We start from the raw sequence: 19,370 nt of genomic DNA on the forward strand, positions 1-19,370 counted from the left end.
CCTCTTGCGCCACCGCGCTGGCCCCCAGAGAGCTTTCTAATAACCATCTCTGGGTGTTAGGTGGCTCAGGTGGCTCACAGGTCCGGCCCCTGCATCCGGGACTCCCAGTCCCTCCGCTTAGTGCCTTGGCTTTAGCACAAAACAGTTTTCTCTATTCAGCAAATCATCCCGGAGCGCCCGCGACGTGCCAGCAGTCTTCAGCCAACCGGAGACGGCGAGTAAAAACACATGGAAAGCTGCAGTAGCCTTCTCACGTGACCTGGCGGGCCGGGAAGCAGCTGGGTGACGCCCGCCCGCAGGCCCATCAGCTTCCTCCACCAGCAGCCAACATGGCGGCGGGGCGGGGCCAGGGGCGGGGCACGACGCGCGGAGCGGATTGTGACGCAGGCTCGCAGCGTGCTCGGTGCGCAGGCGCTCTCGGTAACGAATCGACGGTTTCCGGTTCTGCCGCTCTCTTGCTCTTCAACGAGGCGGCCGAGCGGGTCGGTGGCGGCGGCGTTGCGGGTTCGCGCCGGGCCAGGGTCGGGCGGGAGGCTGTAGGAAGTCGCGGGGGCCCGGGCAGCGGAAGGGCCTGCTTCGGACCCGTCCGCGCGGGCCAGGCTCCGCGGTGCGGCCAGATCGGCTGAACAGGGCGCGTGGGGTCGGGGTTCTGAGCCCGGCCTGGGCCCCGGGAGGCGAACCGGCCTTGGAGACAGGGGCCTGCGGCTCCGTCGGCCCGAGCTATCGCACGCGTCCTTGGGGCGGGGATGAGTCCTCCCGGGCGGATCCGAGGTAGCGGAGGAGGGTATTAAGCGAGTAGCTTTTTCTCCCCGCCAGACTGCGCCAAACCTTTCAAAAACGTTAACCCCCTGCGCTGGGATCTGCTTGCCTCCCGCAACACATCTGTAAGGAGAGGCTGGTAGTAGCGTCCATCTTCTAGGCTCTGTTTTTCTTTATTTGGAAAATGAAATGTTATATATAAACAAGTAACCTGGCACGTGGTTGGTAGATACTATTTATGGGTCGGAGAAAAGGCAGGAAGTGTGGTCTGGCAGTTTGGGCGTAACCGAGAAGGAAGCCAGAGTGTTGGGAGTCCTAGCTTGGAGTTGGAGAGGAGAGGAACTGCAGGGAGGAAAGTGCATGTGTTGGGGGGATGACTACTAAGATGGGATTCCCACCCAGGCTGCGGGAAAGGCAGCTTGGGGAGCAGATGAGGCCAGAGGCTGGGGGAGGGCAGGGAGGGAGGATGGGATCTCCAGACCAGGTTTGGGGAAAATATGCCTGGCAAGATGGTGCCCTTGCTGTGTACTTCTCATTCCATCTGCAAAGTTGATGGAATCCGTCCTCAGCCGGGCGCAAGGAGCATAACCACAGTCCTTGTTCTCGTGAAGCAGATTCGTGCCACGGGTCCAGGAGTAAGGTGGAGGAAGTGTGGTCCTTGGTTACAGGATGTGTTTGAGCTACAGGCTCGGAGGGGTGGGCGGAAACAGGCAGTGGGACAGGCCTACAGTTGGGTCAGTGCAGGCACAGGGTTGCAGAGACCTGCAGTGCTCACCACTCTCCAGAGCTCACCACTCTCTCCATCCCCATCCCCTCACCCACCCAGCAGACGCAGAGATGCAGATCTTTGTGAAGACCCTGACAGGCAAGACCATCACCCTCGAGGTTGAGCCCAGTGACACCATTGAGAATGTCAAAGCTAAAATACAAGACAAGGAGGGTGAGTTGGGCTGGGGCTGGGTGCCCTGTCCGGCGGGAGCCCCTCATCCCAGGAGAGCTGCTGTCCTTGTGTGGGATGGGTAACTGGGTTTGGACAGACCGCAGCCTTGCCTGTGCGTCCCCTGTGTCATCTCCGAAAGGCGACTTGTCTTCTTTACCTCAGTCTCCTTTTTGACAGATTGGGGGTAATGCTGGGGCAACCTTGTGGGAGAAGGGGAGCTGCCAGTAGTGTGTTTGCCAGAGCCTCAGGAACTGAGCTGCTTGCTCTCGCTCTCTCCCAGGCATCCCACCTGACCAGCAGCGTCTGATATTTGCGGGCAAACAGCTGGAGGATGGCCGCACACTCTCAGACTACAATATCCAGAAAGGTATGGGGGTGGGCTGGCTGGACAGGGCCCCATAAGGCCTAGGACCCGGGCTGGGGGCACTGATAGCCTCACTGGCACCAGGAGAGGAGGCGGGGGTGGTTCTTAAGGATCACATGGGGCTGGGGAGTTTTGCTTCATAAGAGACTGTTTTCATCACTGGAAAGCATCCATGATGTCCATCTGTGTTTCCAAATGGCAGTGGTTTCCCATGTTCTTGTCCACTTTTGTTTTTAAGACTTGAGTTTTGTTTAAAAATGTGGTACATACTCTAAAGGAAATCAGTGTCACTTTTTGCAGCAACAAGATGTAACTGTCTTGCTTAGCAAAATAAAAGGTCATCTTTGCACCACTTAGAAATTGCCTTGCCTGTCGGGAAACCCAGATGGACACCACTGTTGGGATATGTTAGCATCAGACTCCCCGAAGGCTGGTGGGAAGTGACAAGATGGCGGTTCTATGTGGTGGGCTGGGCTGGTGTGTCCATTACGTGGAGAACACCCAAGGGATTCTGACATGTCCCCATCACATTGGAGAAGCTCTGGTCTGGAGGGCCCTGCCCTGTACCTGTGGGACCGAGGTGCTGGGCCCAGGCTCAGTCACTGTCTGTCTCCCACCTTCGGGTCCTTTAGAGTCCACCCTCCACTTGGTGCTTCGCCTGCGGGGTGGCATCATCGAACCTTCCCTCCGCCAGCTTGCCCAGAAATACAACTGCGACAAGATGATCTGCCGCAAGTATGTGCCCTCAGAGGTGGGGGCGGGGCTGGCCCGGGTGGGGCGTGGGTGCCCTCACCGTCACTTCTGTCCTTGCACAGGTGTTACGCTCGCCTGCACCCCCGCGCTGTCAACTGCCGCAAGAAGAAGTGCGGCCACACCAACAACCTGCGCCCCAAGAAGAAGGTCAAATAAGGCCCCTCTGGCTCCCCCTTCACTGGAAGAGCGGCTTCCTGCCTGAGCCTGTGGCCCTGGGGCCTCAATAAAGTTCCCTTTCATTGACTGGAGCAGTAACTGCTGTCCCTGTGGCTGGTTTGTCTAATGGGAGGTGGCTGAGGTGTTGGCATCTCTCTTAAGGATTCTGCACAGCCCTTGGGGGTCCACTGTTACAGGTTCCAGTTGTCTCATCTGTAAAATGGGCTGTGGGCCCTGCCCTCCACGTCTGAAAAGGTTTGTCCTAACCATGGCACGAGCAGGTTTCAGTCCCAGCCCCCTGCCACATAGCCTTGTGAGCCTCCCCACCTGGGTTCTGTCATCTATAACATGGAATGAAGACCCCCAGCCCAGGGACGTTGATGACCTTTGTGCCTGGGCCCTGGAGATGTCCAGGGGTGGGCCACTGGGTGGGTGGAAGGTTGGGAGTACCTCATCTAGTGTAAAACACCTGTTCTCAATTTGGACTGACTGTTAGAACACCTGGGCCCCACCCAAGTCCAGTGCCGTCTGTCTGGGTGGGGCAAGCCTTCATGTTGATGAAACTTGGAGTGACGCTTCTGCAAATCAGGTGAGGCCTGTCATGGCCTGGACTGACCCTGGCAAGGGCATGCTTTTGTCTTGAGGTGTTTGGAGCTTGGTGTAGGTGATGACCCAGGCCTAGACAGTGATGCCAAGAACAGCTGAGATCTGAAGTGCCAGCTAAAGACTCGGTCACCCTATGCCTCAGCTAGTTGGGTTTTATTCCTCTCAACTGTGCCCTCTTCAGGCCAGGCCACCACCATCTTTCTGGTCTTCCCCACATCCACCCCTGGAAGAGGAAATTTCCCGAAGCTCAAACTAGGTGGTGTATCTGAGGCAGAGAGCTCAGAGGCCTCTGCATTTAATGTGAGGTCCTGCTGCCTTCACCTTGCCCCAGACTCCTACCTCAGGGCCTTTACACAGCCCTCTTCGCCTCCCACCTGAGGAGCAGCTCACACACAACCTGCAGGGGAATCTACTAAACAAAGTCGGCTGGGTTCTCACGACTCAAGTTCAGCAGTGTCAGAACCTGGGTTCAAACCCGTTCTTGTCGCACACTTGTGGCACTAGATGACAGATATCACTTCTCAGGCTTCGTTTTTATTTGAGTGGGGAAAGGATGTGAGGATAAAATGAAGTCCGGCGTTGCCATAGGTGTACAGAAAAACCTACGGACCAGGGACACCCTTGCTGTATAGACAACTGTACGTTCAAGGACAAAAACGACGCTAGAGAGGCAGGCGCTAGACGGGAACAAGCACAGGAGTAGGGTGGGAGGAGGGTGTCAGACCTGAGAAGGCCCTAGTCTTGGCTCCCTATTCTTACCCGGGGTCTCCAGGTTTCCGGGTTGGTTGGCCACAGGCTGGGGGCTGGAGACCTCCGGGCCTGCAGGGGGCGCCCGGCGCACCAGAGCAACCTGCTCCCGGGAGGGGCCTGGGCTGCGCAGTCATGATCACCGCCGAGGCCGCGGCCAAGTCCGCTCTCCCCGCGGTGCCCGGGGCTGCGGCGACCACCGGAGTCCCGGAGCGCGAGGAGCCGGCGTGGCCCTGGGTGAGCTCGGGCCCGAGCGGGATAGGCGTGGGGCGGGGGTGCAGGCCCGGGGACGCTGGTTTCATGCCCCAGCCATGCCCCCCGCCCCGTAGAAAGATGCTCCCATCCGGGCGCTGGTGCTGCGCATCCACCAGCTGCAGGCTGAGCGCGCGCAGGCCTTCCGCCGGCTGGAGGAGTGAGTGCCGGCGCAGGGGCCGGCAGGGGTCGCAGGGTTCAGCCCCCAACCCACTCCGGGGATGGGCGTGCCCAGGGGCGGAGCTGGGTCCCCGCGCGGCTGCGTTGTCAGAGGTAGGGTGGGGTTTGCGGGGGGACCAGATCTTTGCTTTTGCTCGCAGGGACCCAGGGCGCGTCCCCACTTCCCAACGCCCCACTCCGTGTGTCATCTCCGTCCTCAAGCGCGGGGGTCGGGTTCCCCTGCGACAGTTAGTGTCCTCCACACCCTGGGATACAGGGACACTTCCTGTGGGGCTTTCAGGTGGCCGATGCGGGTGCTGGGCCTGGGGGCGTAGCCTCAGGACCTTCACCTGCTGCAGAGGCCACCGCCAGTATCTGCGCAGCGGCCCGCCCTACGATTTCTCGCGCTACCGGAGCACAGTGCACGAGGTGACCCAGGCCTTCGCCGCCGCCTCACGGGAGGTGCTGGCGGTAGAGGCCGAGCTGGCCGGGCCCCGAGCGCAGCCGCTGCTCGCGGGCCACGTGCGCAGCCTGCAGCAGCTGGAGGAGACGCGCCTGGCCACGGTGAGGCCCTGCCCCCTGGCGGCGTGTCCCCTCCTCTTTGATTTGTGTCTCGTGCTGTGGGCCACTGTGCGCCCCTTTGGGGAGGGGCCAGACTCCAGCCCCCTAAACCCCCGCCACCGGCGCCCACCTGAGTCCTCCACTAAGGTTTCACTTGAGATTCTCCGGCCTCTACCCTACTGTTCCCTCCACTTTCATCCAAGTTTTGTTTAGTCCCAGGACATGCCCACTTCATCCCGGACCCTGTCCCCAGCCTCAACGCTATTCCAGGATGCCCAGACCCCGCCCCTACAATACTTCTTCCCTTCTTGCTCAACCCGCTGCAGGTTGGGGGGCGGGGACTTCCAGGCCACGTCCCCTCCCAGGTCACCCCAGATCCCAGCCTAGGTTCTGGGCCTACTCCTGCCCTAGGGTTCCGAGGCCCCGCCTACTCTGTCCCTGCAGCCAATCCTGACCGAGATAGACTACTACTCCCAGGCCAAGTCCACGTGAGACCGCGCCCACACCGCGCTCTGCACTGGAATTCCCAGGGCACGCTGCTTTACGAGACCCCAATCCCAGTCTAGGTTTTTGCCCTACTTCTACCCTGGGATTATAACGCCCGGTCCTCTCCCTGAGACTGAAGCCCCGCCTACTCCGCCCTTGCCTACAAACCCTGGCTGAGACTTCACCGTTAATCCCAGCCACGCCCACGTGCGTCCACGCCCACGTTCTCTCCTCGAGCCCGTCTGCACTGGATCCCAGACTCCTGTGCAAAGCACCGCCCCTCGCGACTCCCCGCCTTGCTCCACCCCTGTGCTGCCTTTCTGAGTGCTTCAGTGTCTTCCTTTCTGATCTCTGTGGGAGGGCAGAGGTGGACTTCTGACCTTGGTGACATCCTCCCTGCTGCCCATCGCCCATCAGGTGGCCCTGCTGCAGCTGATGGGGGCGCCAGAGCTGACGGGGCAGGAGAACCCTCTACAAATGCATCACCTGAAGATGAAGTGAGCGCAGCCTCCCAGGGGCTGGCCATGCTACATTTGCACATGCCCCCTCGGGCACCATGCCCAGCCAGCTGTGCCCCAGGCCGGCATGGTTAGACCCAGCCCACCCTCTGGACCTGGGCACAGCCCTGAGGATGTGCACATCAGAGTCTCACCTGGTGGTTCCCAGACACATAGCACACATTCCCCCAGTGCGCACTCCCTGCAGTTTCACACCAGACTCACTGTGCATTTGCGGGACACAGATGCACACCTCACACACGCCCATCCCACTCACATGGCTGGACTTGAGCTTGGACATGGCCTCCCAGGCCCCATGGGGCACACACCTGTACATTCCTGCCCTCAGCTCCCCAAGCGCACACACATGCACACCCACTTGACATCTGCCACGGTCACACTGCACACCCTCCTGATGGCACCCCCCAAAATGGCCTTTTCTCTCCACCCACTCTGACCTACGGGACCACCTCTCCTCCTAGGCACCCAAATTGTTCCCCGCAGCCGCTAGTGCTGCCTGGAGGACTGGTGGCGGGGCAGGAGGGCCTGGAGCTTGCCACAGCCGCCTCGGAGCTGCGCAGCGGCGGCTAATTCACCCCATCTGGGTTTTATTTATAGTTCCCATCCACTCTTGTAGGGTAATTAAAACCATAGAGGCGATCAGCGAGGTTCTTCAGGACCTTAAGTTTGATGCAGAATCTGCTGAGTGATGGTAGCTTCCCAGGGACGCACGGAGGATGGGAAACAGTGCGGATGGCGCCCAGCCCAGCCCTGACCGCCAGCTGGCTGGGGTTGTGCCCTGCTGGGCTACTGACCCTCCTTGAGTTCACCATGCCTCCCACAATAAAGACCCTTTCTCTGCAGCCATTCCACTGTCTCTGTGTCCTGGGGTGCTAGGGTGGGTATGCCTGGGAAGGGGGCCCCACAGGGCCAGGGATGGCAGGTGGACAACTCCACCCGCCCCCCCCCCCCCCACGAACTGTAGAAACTCTTGTGTTTTGAATCACACCCTTCGAGGGGCTTAGAACCAGATATTTCATATCATGGAGAGAAAAAGTGAAATTCTGGGAGGCAAAGATTCCAGTCCCAAAGGGTCATGAAGATTCCTCCTGCCTCCCTGAAACCCCACAGCCCCCACCCTAAGCTGCTCCGGCCCCAAACTCACCTTCACAATCAGGGCACCTAAATAGCTCGTTTATTCAAAAAAAACTCTTTGGAGGGGTCCTGGGTGGGCGGAGTAATGACTCCCCTTCACCCCCAGCCCTGGCAGGGGTTCTGGGCAGCTAAGCCCACCATCACTGGGGTGCACCCAAGGGTGGCCTCACATGGAGGCCAGAACTGTCATGGCCCTCGGAGCTCAGAGCACCCACTCCAGCTGCTGCCAAAGGTGCTCGGGTGCCCTGAGGTGAGGGTGCAGAGGTGACCCCCAGTCTCCATGAGGCAGGGAGGGCAGCCCCAGCCCCTAGAGCTTATCTGGCAGGACCTGCAAGCAGAAGGGAAGCCAGGCTAAGCAGGGAGCCTGGGAGGGGCCAGCACCACAGAGCAATTGAGGAGGCTCCAGTTCAGGTCCTGGCCCCTCACTTTCAGCTGGGTGACCTTGGGTAGGGTACTGCCCCTCCTTGGGCCTTGGTTTCTCCATCTGAGAAGTAAGAATACCTATCCATCCCAGGGGGTGTCCTGCAGGTAAAGCGCTTGGCACAGGGCCAGCATGCAGTAGGCGCTCATACATGCTAACTCGGGTGAGGATGTTCATTCATCTGATGACACTCCACTTTTGACATTTTCAGAGGGTCAGATGTCTTACTAGGCTGAAGGCCGCAGGGCCAGGCACACAGTAGGTGTTGGGTAAATGCTGATAAGTAAGAGATGGAGGAAGGGATTCCATCTCAGCAACTCTAAGACTGAGGGTGGGGTACCACAGCCTGTGGCCACCAGGAGGGGCCCTGGTCTCCCTCCCTGCCGCCCGCCCATCTGGGCCCCGTTACCTCTCGCCGCGCCCCGTCTGCCCGAGGGCAGGATCCCCTCGTCCTGTGCTTGGAAGGAAGGAGGCAGTGTCCGGGGGCTGCGGACCTCCCTCCCCAGCCCGCCTTCCTCCCTGCCCCCACTCCTCCAGCCCTCGCCCGCCGGTCCCTCCTTCCTACCTGGTTGCGAGTCTTGTGCGATTTCTGCATCCAGGCTCGCCACTGGTCGTAGAGGCGGAAGCTGAGGTTCGAGCAGTACGAGTGCTTCTTGAGCCAGCCCAGGAACTGCTTGAGCTCGCGCCGCACTGGCCCCGAGCTCGGCTCGCTGCCCCGCGGCTCGCACGCCCCGCCGCCCGGGCCCGGGCGCTCTGATGGGGGCGGAGCGGCAGCGTCAGGGCACGCCCGGCAGAGGGCGCGCGCGGGCAGGAGAGGGAGGTTCCCTGGCGCGGCAGGACCTCGTCCCCCCCCCCCCCCCCCCCCCCCGGCACCCCCGTTTCTCTGGGACCGGGTCCTCCCCACGGCCCAGCACAGCAGCCCAGCTGCGCCCCCGGGGAGGTGGGGCGCAGGGGAAGGAAGGGGTTCCTCCTCCACATCTCCAGGAACCCGATTCCAGGTGTGAGTGGACGGGAGGGGGGAGAAGGAGAGAGGCCAGGGCCAGAGAGATGAGATGCAGAGACAGAGCAGGGGGCAGAGAAAGGGAGAGAGACACTGAGGAGAGAGCTGGAGAGAGAGAGAGGCAGAGATTGAGGGATAGGAACAAGGAGAGACAGAGAGATGCAGGGAGGGTGAAGCGATGGGGGACAACCAAGGAGATGCAAAGGGACGAGAGATGGAAAAAAGGGCAAGATGGAGAGAGAGTGGGAGCAGGGCAGCCAGAGACCCTGGGGATGTAGGGACACAAAAACCAACAAAGACAGAGAGACACACGAAGAGAGTGACAGAGAGATAAAGAGAAATGGACAGTGCGAGGAGACCCTGAGGGAAGGGGACAGTCCCCAGGACAGGCCTGAGAACAAGAGCCGGTGGGATGGGGAATGGGCCAGGAGGGCCAGGTGGGAGGCCGGCCTGTCGGTACAGCTGCCGGCCGCAGCCAGCCCCAAGCAGGCCGGCGGATAAGGACATCGGCCTCACGTCATAAATAATGCCGGGGACCCGCTGACAGGCCCTGGCACAGCCCCCACCGCCCCTGCCGGCCTCCCCAGCCTCCCCAGCGGACGCAGCCGCCTGCTGGCTCCCGTGCAAGAATCGCAGGTGCTGGGCACGAACAGGGGCCAAGGCTCAGGCCCCTCCTGGCTGTGCTAGCTCCCGCCCACCCCCAAACCTGGAGGGGCCTGGGCTGGGGGCTGGGGAGCTGGCTGGAGCCCAGCTCTGCCCCTCCCTGGCTCTGGGTCCTTCTTTGGGCCTCGGTTTCCCCATCATCCCACGAGTGTGGGCCTGGACTTCCAGTGAACTGAGTTCAGATCCCTGAGTGACCTTGGGGGCTGGCTGAACCTCCTGGGGCCCCAGTGTCCTCACCTGAGAAAAGGGGGCCTCCTTTGGGGTGAAACCATGGGGGGAGCAGGGGATGAGAGCCTCAGTAACTGCTACCTGCGAACACTTAGGTGGCACCACCATGAAGGCGCTTTCCGTGGGTTCTCTCATCTAACCCTCACAGCTGACTGAGCAGGCGTGACTATCACCCCCACGTTCCAGATCGGGAAGCTGAGGCCAGACATTTCAAGTAACAGATTTCACACCATTTTGCAATGCAGAGAACAGAGGTCCATGGGCTTTGAGAAACCCCAGATGGCAAGGGAATCAGACCCAGGCCCCTGATCATCCCCATCTGCCTATCTTGATCAGAAGGGGAAAGTGAGGCCAGGCAGAGGGAGGGGGGCAGCCAATTGGACTCAGAAGTAGGGGTCTCGGGCTGGCCCCGTGGCTTAGCAGTTGGGTGTGCGCGCTCCGCCGATGGCGGCCCGGGTTCCGACCCCGGGCGCGCACTGACACACCGCTTCTCTGGCCATGCTGAGGCCGCGTCCCACATACAGCAACTAGAAGGATGTGCAGCTATGACATACAACTATCTACTGGGGCTTTGGGGGAAAAATAAATAAACAAAAATTTAAAAAAAAAAGAAGTAGGGGTCTCAAACTCACCCTTAGGGGCTGGGGAGGGGTACAGGTGGGTGAAACGAGCCAGGTGAGGGTGAGGCAGCTAGAGAGTGAGGGCCCTGAGTTAAGGGGTGGCTTTTGCTGATGGGGGCCAATGCTGGCTGTGTGCTATTACGTTTTCTAGACAATTTTTGTAGAGAACCTAGGATATTTGTGTTAAAACTTCCTGTCTTTAAATGTCTTTAAAGTAGATCAAACTTTTTTTTTCAAATGACAAACCAAAGAAAATAGATCCAGGGGCCACTTTCAGCCCCTGGGGCCACTAGTTTGAGACCTCTGCTCCCTCGGAGGAAACAAGGAAACGCAGGCGCAGGCTGGCTTGGGGCTGGGCCCCACAGCACCCAGCCCTGCGGGGGTGCTCACCACTGCGGGGGGTGGAGGCGGCCGTGGGGTGGCTCCACTCGCTCCAGATCCCGGCCTTCTTGGAGCCGTAGATGCCGAAGGGGTTACAGCGCACTTGCACGAAGTAGACCGTGCCAGGCTTCAGGCCGGCCAGGCGGCAGGAGGTCTGGTTGCTCACGTCGTCCACCACCTGGGCGGCAGGGGCAGGGTCAGACGCCAAGGCGGGGTCCGGGCGGGGGCGGGCGGAGGGGGCGGGCACCTTCCAATCCACGCTGTCCTCCACCCGGTAGCGGATCTGGTACTTGGCTTGGAAGAGGAAGTCCTTGAGGGCGGGCGGCGACACCCAGCGCACGCTCAGCTGGTCCTCCAGGCCCCCGACGCGGCTCACGTGCACGTCGGGTGGGGGGTCGGTGGTCACTGCGGGGCGGGGCGGGGCGGGGCTTAGTCAGCCGGCTCTCCTCGGACCTGGCTGGCCCCTGTCTGGGTTCAAATCCCAGAGTAGGTGCCTTAGGTGGCACCTGCCTCCGTCCTCCCCCTCCCCGCGTAGGACGGGTGGATTACATTCGATAATATTCGGGAAGCACTCAGCACCTAGAAGCACTCAATTAATGTAAGCTGTTATCACCATTATCATCTGTGACGGCAGAAACATAATCCTATCTGCAGGGGCTCTGTAAAAGCAGACACTGCCTGGCCTGGCCTGGGGGAGGGTGTTATGATTACTATGCCCCGGGGGGCCAGGGGGCTGTCAGGCTGCCAGACCCCTGGGGAGCTCCCCTGGATCCCCCACTGCCCACCTCCAGCTCCTTCCTACTTTCCAGAGGTCCTCAATAGGACAGCCTTGCCGGGTGCAGAGGGACCACTGAGGCTCAGAACGGTCCACTGCAGCCTCAGAACTGAAAGACGGGAAGCAGGCAGCAGGCTGGGGGGGGTGACTGCCAGCCTTGCGGGCATCTTCCAGGAGCCCTGTGGGCCACAGGGAGGGCTGGCCTCTCCCCCTGAGGCCTTGGTGAGGGGCGGAAAGGGTTAAGGCACAGGCCTGCTTGGGGCTGAGAAACACCCTAATTAGATTAGGCCCAATTCTGCTCGCAGATCATCCATTTCCTGCCTCCCGCCTGCGCCCCCCCAGCTCCAGGCCGCTGCTTCCTGGGGCGCCTCTCGACCTGGGCGCCCCCTCCCAGCTCCCCTGGGCCCCCTCCCACACACCTGGGCTGCCGAGGGGGAGGCGGCCAGGCCAGGTGTTCTCCGCAGAGTGGGGGTATCCTGGCTGCTTCAGGGGAGTGGGGACAGAGGGGTGGCTGCCTAGCTTCTCCCTGTCCCAACCAGCCAGGCTGGACCCGGAGCTGCAACCACGGCTCGGCTAGGGGTCAGGATCCCTGATGGGCCAGGCTGGCCCCGGGGGGCGGGCCTCACCCACATCCAGGATGTCCAGTGTGAGCACATCGGAGCGGGCCGAGCCCAGCCGGTTGGTGGCCTCCACCCAGATCTCGTATGGCGTAAAGAGAGCCAGGTCCTTGGGAATGTGGCAGGAGTGAGGTCCCACTGTGTGGTACTCCTCACACGTGTTGTCCTGCCCGTACCACCTGCAGGGGTGAGATGGGGGGCGAGGACACGTGAGGGTCCCTTTGGGCACCAGACATTCCCATGGCAGCCCCAGAGTGCAGACTGGACACCGGGACTCAGAGAGGGCTGACTCGGCCGAGGCCACAGAGCCAGGCTGCAACACATGTCACCCCAGGGCCACCACCAACCTCAGCTTGTACTTGAGGGAGTAGTTGGTGTGGAGGAAGGTTTCCCCATGCGCCCCTGGCGTCCAGCGGCACGTCAGGTCCTTCATGTTCTTGGACCAGCAGCTGATGTTGAAGGGTTTCTCTGGGGGCACTGAGGAAGGGGGGTGCAAGGGGCTGAGGGTCTGGACCGGCTGTGGACAGGTGGAGGAGTTGTTGGCCACCAGCCAGGCCCTCACCACAGTGGAAGGAGGGTGGACAGAGCCGATGTTGGCAGGACCACCTGCATGGCTCTCTGGAGGGTGGGGGGGCTCCAGGCTCTCATTCCCGCACAGCGGCCTGTACCTCTCAACCTGAGCCGGCATGCCCACTGTTCAGCCCCAGGCCAGTAGGCCCATGATTCATGCCCCTCTGCTCCCAAGAGCTACCCCTGGGCATCCTAGGGGACCACTTACAGCCAACATAGAGGCAGGAGCCGGCCAGGATGCTGCCGTCACGGGCGTGGCACACGAGGTTGTCCCCCGACTGCTGCCTGGATCCGTTGAGGTTGGCCAGGGCGAGGGCCAGGGTGGAGGCGTTGAGCACTCGGGAGAGCTCGGGGGGCAGACGGCGCCCGTTGAGAGTCCAGTAGAGGCCCTCGGCGGTGGCCACCGGCGGGTCCCCGTGCACTGAGCACGTGGCCTGCAGGGAGGAGCCGATGAGGAGCGTGGGGTCCTGGGGACTGATCACAGCCGTGTCTGGGGTCAGAGAGGAGTGCCTGTCAGACTTGGGATGGAGCCTCCCTGAGCCCCCCACAGTGCTGGGACCTCCAGGACTTGTGGCAGTCCTGCAAAGGAGCTGCTTATCATTGCCTCCCATTTTACAGATAAGGAAACTGAGGCTCAATGAGGTCAGGGATCAGCCCAAGGTTGGTGGTGAAGCCGAGATTCAGCACTAGGACTGTCTGACTCCACAACTCAGGTCCTTCCAAGCCACTTCATCATGGACTTGCTCAATGCTCTCTGAGTGGTTACAAACCTCGGGCATAGAACGCCCGCTCACATCCAAGTCACTCTTGCTTTGCACATGGCTCTAACAACCACTACACTCTGCTTTTTTCTTTACTTTTCATTTCATTTTATTTCTTGCAATTAGAAATAACAGATTGTGAGCTCTTTCTCTGACACCCTCAGAACCTCACGCATAGTAGGTGTCTCTGTGGGGGGAGGCACTTCTAAAAAGGGGTGCCCTCATCCCTACTAGAATCCTGCTCATTTTATGGATGAAAAACCTGAGGCTCTAGATCAAGTCCTAAGGTAACTGAATGAGGGAAGGACACACTTGAAACTCAGATTTGTCGGTCTCCACAATTCTGTTCTGCACTGCGACTGGAACTGACAGTGGCTGTGGCAAGCTCTAGGCCTCCAGCCCCCATCCAAAGGGACTTGGCATCATCGAGCTTTCCCTCAACTCAGTTTTCCTAATCTGCAAGACGGGAACAGGAAAGGTCAGGGTCCCCAGGGCCATTGTGAAGATCAAATGGGAGAGTCTTCCTAAACGGAGTCGTGTGAGTTGGGTGCTGGGCACGGGGGCCTCGAGGATGCTCCTGCCTGCCACTGGGGCAGCCCAGAGCTTCCCCTTCTGGAGATCAGAACCCAAGAGGAGCCTGTTCTTCTTATCCAAGGGGAAACCAAGGACCAGAGAAGGGGGAGGGGATGCACAGTTCAAGCCCCTGACGCCCCTCTCTGAGTCTCAGTCTTCCCATCTGGGAAATGGGCATCACGGTATCAGCCACATGGAGTTGTTTGAAAGGAGTGCAAATATTGCCTTAAGAACAACCCTGTGGGACCTCTGAGCCAGGCTGACCTGGTTTGAATGCCCCAAGCTCACTGTGGAAACTTGGCCCAGTCACCTTACTTCTCTGAGCCTCTGGGAAGGGGCCTCTCCCTCCACCAAGAGTGGGGTGAGGACTCATGCACTCGTTTGTTCACTCATTTATTCACACCTTCAGTGTGCCAGGAGCTGGGGGCACAATGGTGACCAAGATACCCCAGATTCCTGCCCCTGTGGGCCTTGAATCCAAGGGAGCAGCAGGAAAAAAAGGCATAAATATCTAAGAGAATAAACAAGGGAGAAAGGAAAGCACGAGTCAGTGGTGGCAGCTCAATGGCCTGGGATGCCTGTCTGGGGAAGTGGCATTTGAGCTGAGACCTGAATAAAATGAAAGAAGTAGCCATGAAAATATCTAGGATAGAGTGTCCAGGCAGTGGGAACAGCAAGTGCAAAGGTCCTGGGGCAGGTATGAGATGAGGTCTGGGAGGTCAGCAGGGGCCCGCCCTGCAGGGAGGAGTTATTCCAGAGTTCTGAACAGGGGAAAGATTTACATTGTAAAAGCATTCCCAGGCAGCTGTAAAGAGGGACTGCAGGGGGGCACAGGGGCCAGAGCAGCCCGGCTTCCCTGAGATGGCTGCCAAGGACAGGGTGATCCTGGCCCCCTGGGCGGCCCCCTGAATGCCAGCAGCGGCCTTGTACTGGCCCTCACTGCCCTAGATGGGCGAGGTGGGGTGGACACGGTTCCCGGGGCCGGCCTTGACGATTTTCTGGGGCAAACTTGGCTTGAGGGCCATGTCTTGCTGGAGCCTGGGATCGCAGTTGTGTTGGGGCTTGGCCCAGGGCTCGCCGGAGGTCTCAGCATCCGTGCGAAGGAGCCTGATGAGCGGGCCAGAGCCGAGGAGGCGGAGGCGGGGGCGGCTGGGGGCGGGGGGCCAGGGGGCCGCCCCGGAGGTCCCCGGCAGCCAGCCGCCCGCTAATTCGGAATTCCTTCAGCATGAACTCGGGCGTGCCAGCGTCTCTGCCCCGGCCCACCCACCGCTTCCTCCCTGGGCCCCCCCCAGCAGGGTGGGAGGCACAGCCAGGCCTGCCCAGACCCCAGGCCCACTCAACCCTCCAGGGGTGAGTCACGCCCCTCCTGTCCCCCTACCCACCGCTACAGCCTGGCCAGGAAGGGGCTTTCTGGGGGGTCCTGGCTGGGGGGCACTGCCCCTCTGCCACACCCGCCTGGCCTGGGCTGGTGTGGCCTGCCTGCCAGCAGCTGCAGCTGCCCTCCCGGGGCTGGGTGGGGGACAGGGCGAGAGGGCAAGGCCAGGCGGGCCTGGACAGGCCAGTCTCCCCTTCCCGATCTCTGGCAGGAAAGGTCAGAGGGAGGCCTTCTCCTCCTGGGACCTGGGTGCCAATCCCAGCTGGAGCACCTGGACAAGTGGCTTCCCCTGTCCTGTTCTGTTTCCTCCTCCAGAGAGAGGGAGAAAAGTACTTTTTGCCTGCGGGGAACATGAGTGAGATGAGATCACGACGGCCAAAGGGCCCAGCACACTGCACCTAGGAACGCTTCGGACTACAGCCCCTCCCAGCTCTGGGGTCCCTGCTGGCTCCCCACTCCCTCCAGGCCTCCCCAGACAATGAGCCCAGGCACTCGAAATCGGGGCGCACATATTCCAGGCCAGGCAAAGGAGCTGGGAACAGCCCACTGAGGTTTGGAGAACCTTTGGCCTGGTTTGGGGGGCCTCCTAGAAGCAGATCCCTGGGTTAGGCTTTTGAACAGCAGCCTCCCCCCCCCCCCCCGCGGCTCGCCCCCTGCCTCCTGCCTTTCCCACAGAGCTGGGGCTTTTAAAAGTTTTTTCCTCCCCTCTTCCCAATCTGGAGCCACCGCCATTATTAAAAAGGAACACCATGTGTTTTAAAAGGGAAAAGTGTGAGATTCTCTGCAAGCAAGGCAGGAGGGTGGCCTCCATCCCGGGGTCCCCACAGGGGTCCCTATCTTCTGTCCCGCTGGTACCTGCAGACACTTTACGACTCACTCTCCTGCTGGTCAGGTGTTAAGACACACCGTAAGTAGAAACATATTGTGGAGGTGTGAGAATCTTAATTTCTTCCCCCTTAAAGGAAAAAACACACGCACAACAATCCCCCCCACACACACACTACCTTTGCCTGATGCTCTCCAGGCTGGGAAACAAAGCCTGCCACTAACGGTGGCACTCACGCGCACTGCCCACTGCCTGGCAGAGCTGTCGGGAACTCTGGGAGGGCCCAGGACAGACCCTCACCTGCCCGGGCGAGTCAGGCATGCTGGGCTTTCAGCAAGTGCCCCCAGGGGGTGCCCGGACCCTGCCCTTCTGGAGGAGCACTGCAGGGAGCCTGCAAGCAGCTCTGCGCAGTGTAGGTCGGCCTGGGGAACAGTGAGTGCCTGCCTGGGTGACCTGTGCGCCTGGACCGGGTGTGTGGAGGGATTGTGAACGTTCAGGGCAGGCTGTGCCTGCGTGTGTGCCCCTCAGTTGCTTCCTCCTCGGAATGAGTGTGTGACCACGAATGTGTGTGTGTGTCAGGGATGGAATGTGTGTGTGTGCCCCGATGGTGTGCGAATGTGCATCTGGGATGCAGTGTGCGAGAGTCTGAGGGCGAGGGTGACGGGCCACAAGCCAGTGTGAGTCTTTGTGTGTCTCTGGGTGTGTCCCAGAGCGGGTCTGGATGTGGAGACCGTGTCCCGGCGGGGGTGTGCATCGGGTGCGGGGACGGAAAGTGCCGGAGGCCAGGAGCTCCCGACAGGGCAGGGGTCTCGGCCTGCCGGGCTGTGGGTTCCCGGTGGACTCCCTCAACCCATGGCTGGGCCCCGCGGTGCCCGGACTGGCTGGCTCCCGCTCCCTCTCCCTCTCCCTCTCATCCACTCTCTCACAAAGATTTGTCTCTCTGGAGGCTTCCAGACCGGCGTAGCGTGGCCGGGAACGGTTCTGAGTGCCGCCGGTGACGGGGACTCCGAAGACCCCCGCTCGCGAGGTCCCGCCAAGGGAGGGCGGCGGCGCCGGCCCGCGGAGAGGCGCGTCCCCGGGGACCCCGGGCCGCGCGCCAGGCGGCCAGAGCGGCCCCCCTCCCGCCCCGCCTTCCTCGCGGGGCTCATCCCACCACCGGGGGGGGGGGGGCTGCTTCGGGCCGGCACCCAGCGCGCCTACCGCGTGCGCCCCCGCCCGGGAGCGGTGCCCTGCGGTCTCCGTAGCTCCCAGTCTTCGGACGCTGTCGCGTGCGCCTGCCGCATCCCAGCGTGCAGGGGGGCCCAGGCCGCGGCCCCCCGAGCCCCGGGGGCCAGGCCGGGCGTCCTCGGCCCAGCGGCCCAGGTAAGAAGGCCTCGGGATCGGAAGCCCGACCCTCGGGCCGGGGGACTGCGGCGTCGTGCGCCCCGCAGGTGAGGGCTCCCCGAGGGCCGCGCCGGGGGCGCCTTCCTTTGTTCCCAGGCCGTCCAGGTGGCGCCTGCGCCCCCTCCCCCCGCGGCTGCCCCTGGGGCGCACGCTTTCAGCCCAGGCGGGAAGGGGGGAGCAGGGCGCTGGGTACTCACCGGCTCCTGATCCGGCTCGTGGCGCCCCGAGGACGCAGAGCAGCAGTAGGGGCAGCTGCGGCGGCGGCCGCCGCGCGGACTGGGCGGCGGGGCCCGGGCGGCCGGCGGGCATGGGGCCGGCGCTGCCGGGGGCGCGCGGCGGGCGGCGGCGGCGGCGGCGCGGGGCGCGGGCCGGGTGCGGGAGGGCGCGGGCCAGGCAGCCCGCACGTCGCTGGGCGCGGGCGCGGAGGCTGGAGCAAGTCTGAGCAGCCGAATTGACAAGGCGCTAATACGCCGCTGGCCCCGCCCGGCCCCGCCCCCGGCCCGGCCCGGCCCGGGGCGGCGGGGGGGGGGACAGCGGGCCCCGCACCGGCCTCCCCACCGCCCGCCCGCCCGCGGGCACCGCGGCTCCACCCGTCCGGCCTCCGCCCCGCCGCGCACCACGCGAGCCCTGTCCTGCGGCCCAGAACCCCCCACTCAACGCCTACCGACCTGGGACCTCTTTTTCTAACCCCGCCAGTTCCAGGTTCCCCACCCCCAATCTGGGACCTGGCGCTCCCAATCCCTTGTCCTTACCCCCGCCCACTTCCCTGCACCCTGCTCTCCGCCCTGTGCCCCTTCAGTGTTCCCTGCGGCCCCCAGCCCTGGCCCGCTCCTCCCCGCCAAATCCTCTGTCTCGGCCCCCACCCCAGCTCTGGCCCCGCCCCACACACACACTGAACGGTCCCTGAGCCCCGCCTGCTCCCATCTCCAGCCCCCCTTTCTCCCCAGGGACAGAAAGTCGCCCCCCTCCCGCCCCGCGCCCTCGCAGCGCGGGTCCCACCGGTCTCAGTCCAGCTCCCCCCTCCCACTTCATCCCGCCTCTCCTCGGTCCTCCGCGCGCAGCCTCAGCCCTAGGCTTTGCTGGAGGGAAAGACGGAGAAAAAGCTGGAAGGCACGGAGTCCCCCGGCCCTCGCCCTGCCTCAGCTGTCCTCCTCAAGCGGGACGGGGCTGAGGTTCTTCGGGGGCTCCCGGGGGCCTCAGAAAGGAGCTCCCGCGTGGGCCGACTGAGAGAGATGAGCCCCCGTGGGAGCGGGGACGGGGGCCTGCGCGGGTCCCGTACGCGGGGCAGGAGGGATTCTCAGGAGGAGAACGGTAAGGAGGCCCCTCCTCTGGACTCATTGACACCCCCCCACGGAAAAATCCGCTCAGCGGCCCGCGGGTGGGGTGCGCCACGCAGTGAGTAATCGCTCCGGCGGCCGCCGCCCGCCGACTCCAGGTAACGCCGGCTGCCGCGAGCGACGCATAGTTTATCTTCCTTTTCTTGCGCAGGGATCCTTCTCCGTGTTATTATTTTTGGCCACTGCTTGGGTTTCGGGACCCCTCCCGGCCCGGGCGCTTCATCTCCCTCCTCTCGGTCTCCACCCGATTCGGGCGCCCACGAGAAAAGGACGCCTGGCCTCCAAGGCCGCGGGGAGGGGGCCTGGAATGAGAGTGCCGGGGCGCCTTCTGCCCGGCAGTCTGAGTCGCAGCCCTGCCCCCAGCCGCGTGCCTTGAGGGGAAGGGCTCTAACTCCCCTTTCCAGG

General features: G+C 62.3%; 3 protein-coding genes across 10 annotated transcripts; 2 read left to right on the forward strand and 1 right to left on the reverse strand.

The window, feature by feature from the left end:
- Window positions 1–403: 403 nt before the first annotated feature.
- On the forward strand, window positions 404–3,064 carry UBA52 (ubiquitin A-52 residue ribosomal protein fusion product 1). Of its 4 annotated transcripts, none has more exons than XM_058563804.1 (5): window positions 404–482; window positions 1,586–1,699; window positions 1,980–2,066; window positions 2,696–2,798; window positions 2,879–3,064. In XM_058563804.1, the coding sequence occupies exons 2-5, from the start codon at window positions 1,597–1,599 to the stop codon at window positions 2,970–2,972; spliced, it is 387 nt and encodes a 128-aa protein (XP_058419787.1). In that variant the 5' UTR covers window positions 404–482; window positions 1,586–1,596; the 3' UTR covers window positions 2,973–3,064. The 4 variants fall into 4 exon arrangements, with proteins under 4 accessions (XP_058419787.1, XP_058419786.1, XP_058419784.1 ...); XM_058563803.1 differs by having other exon boundaries at window positions 410–482; window positions 1,589–1,699; XM_058563801.1 differs by lacking the exon at window positions 404–482 and adding an exon at window positions 609–771.
- A 54-nt stretch (window positions 3,065–3,118) lies between these two features.
- On the forward strand, window positions 3,119–7,519 carry REX1BD (required for excision 1-B domain containing). Of its 2 annotated transcripts, XM_058563796.1 has the most exons (5): window positions 3,119–4,562; window positions 4,655–4,739; window positions 5,014–5,300; window positions 6,201–6,280; window positions 6,918–7,519. In XM_058563796.1, the coding sequence occupies exons 1-5, from the start codon at window positions 4,461–4,463 to the stop codon at window positions 6,988–6,990; spliced, it is 627 nt and encodes a 208-aa protein (XP_058419779.1). In that variant the 5' UTR covers window positions 3,119–4,460; the 3' UTR covers window positions 6,991–7,519. The 2 variants fall into 2 exon arrangements, with proteins under 2 accessions (XP_058419779.1, XP_058419778.1); XM_058563795.1 differs by having other exon boundaries at window positions 3,119–5,300.
- CRLF1 (cytokine receptor like factor 1) lies at window positions 7,458–18,113 on the reverse strand. 4 transcript variants are annotated; one of them, XM_058563792.1, is made up of 9 exons: window positions 17,826–18,113; window positions 12,919–13,200; window positions 12,488–12,617; window positions 12,150–12,319; window positions 10,996–11,153; window positions 10,758–10,926; window positions 8,422–8,609; window positions 8,266–8,313; window positions 7,458–7,763 (listed from the first exon to the last, which is right to left on the reverse strand). In XM_058563792.1, exons 1-9 carry the CDS (start codon window positions 17,935–17,937, stop codon window positions 7,743–7,745), a joined length of 1,278 nt encoding a protein of 425 aa, XP_058419775.1. In that variant the 5' UTR covers window positions 17,938–18,113; the 3' UTR covers window positions 7,458–7,742. The 4 variants fall into 4 exon arrangements, with proteins under 4 accessions (XP_058419775.1, XP_058419777.1, XP_058419776.1 ...); XM_058563794.1 differs by having other exon boundaries at window positions 8,266–8,308; window positions 17,826–18,112; XM_058563793.1 differs by lacking the exon at window positions 17,826–18,113 and having other exon boundaries at window positions 8,266–8,308; window positions 12,919–13,623.
- Window positions 18,114–19,370: the final 1,257 nt, after the last annotated feature.

The sequence above is a fragment of the Diceros bicornis genome, chromosome 20 (genome assembly GCF_020826845.1).
Source record: "Diceros bicornis minor isolate mBicDic1 chromosome 20, mDicBic1.mat.cur, whole genome shotgun sequence".
NCBI lineage: Eukaryota > Metazoa > Chordata > Mammalia > Perissodactyla > Rhinocerotidae > Diceros > Diceros bicornis.

What these genes read in the sequence shown, in the direction of transcription:
- UBA52 (XM_058563801.1), top strand. Translation starts at nt 747, where the DNA reads ATGAGTCCTCCCGGGCGGATCCGAG. An exon ending in TCCTCCCGGGCGGATCCGAG is followed by an intron (nt 772 to 1,585) that starts GTAGCGGAGGAG and finishes TCACCCACCCAG; the next exon opens with CAGACGCAGAGATGCAGATC. An exon ending in GACAAGATGATCTGCCGCAA is followed by an intron (nt 2,799 to 2,878) that starts GTATGTGCCCTC and finishes GTCCTTGCACAG; the next exon opens with GTGTTACGCTCGCCTGCACC.
- REX1BD (XM_058563795.1), top strand. Translation starts at nt 4,461, where the DNA reads ATGATCACCGCCGAGGCCGCGGCCAAGTCCGCTCTCCCCGCGGTGCCC. An exon ending in AGGAGACGCGCCTGGCCACG is followed by an intron (nt 5,301 to 6,200) that starts GTGAGGCCCTGC and finishes ATCGCCCATCAG; the next exon opens with GTGGCCCTGCTGCAGCTGAT. An exon ending in ATGCATCACCTGAAGATGAA is followed by an intron (nt 6,281 to 6,917) that starts GTGAGCGCAGCC and finishes CCACTCTTGTAG; the next exon opens with GGTAATTAAAACCATAGAGG.
- CRLF1 (XM_058563791.1), bottom strand. Translation starts at nt 13,321, where the DNA reads ATGGGAGGCAATGATAAGCAGCTCCTTTGCAGGACTGCCACAAGTCCT. An exon ending in CTCCTGCCTCTATGTTGGCT is followed by an intron (nt 12,618 to 12,918) that starts GTAAGTGGTCCC and finishes CCCCTTCCTCAG; the next exon opens with TGCCCCCAGAGAAACCCTTC. An exon ending in CAGACGGGGCGCGGCGAGAG is followed by an intron (nt 7,764 to 8,265) that starts GTAACGGGGCCC and finishes TTCTGCTTGCAG; the next exon opens with GTCCTGCCAGATAAGCTCTA.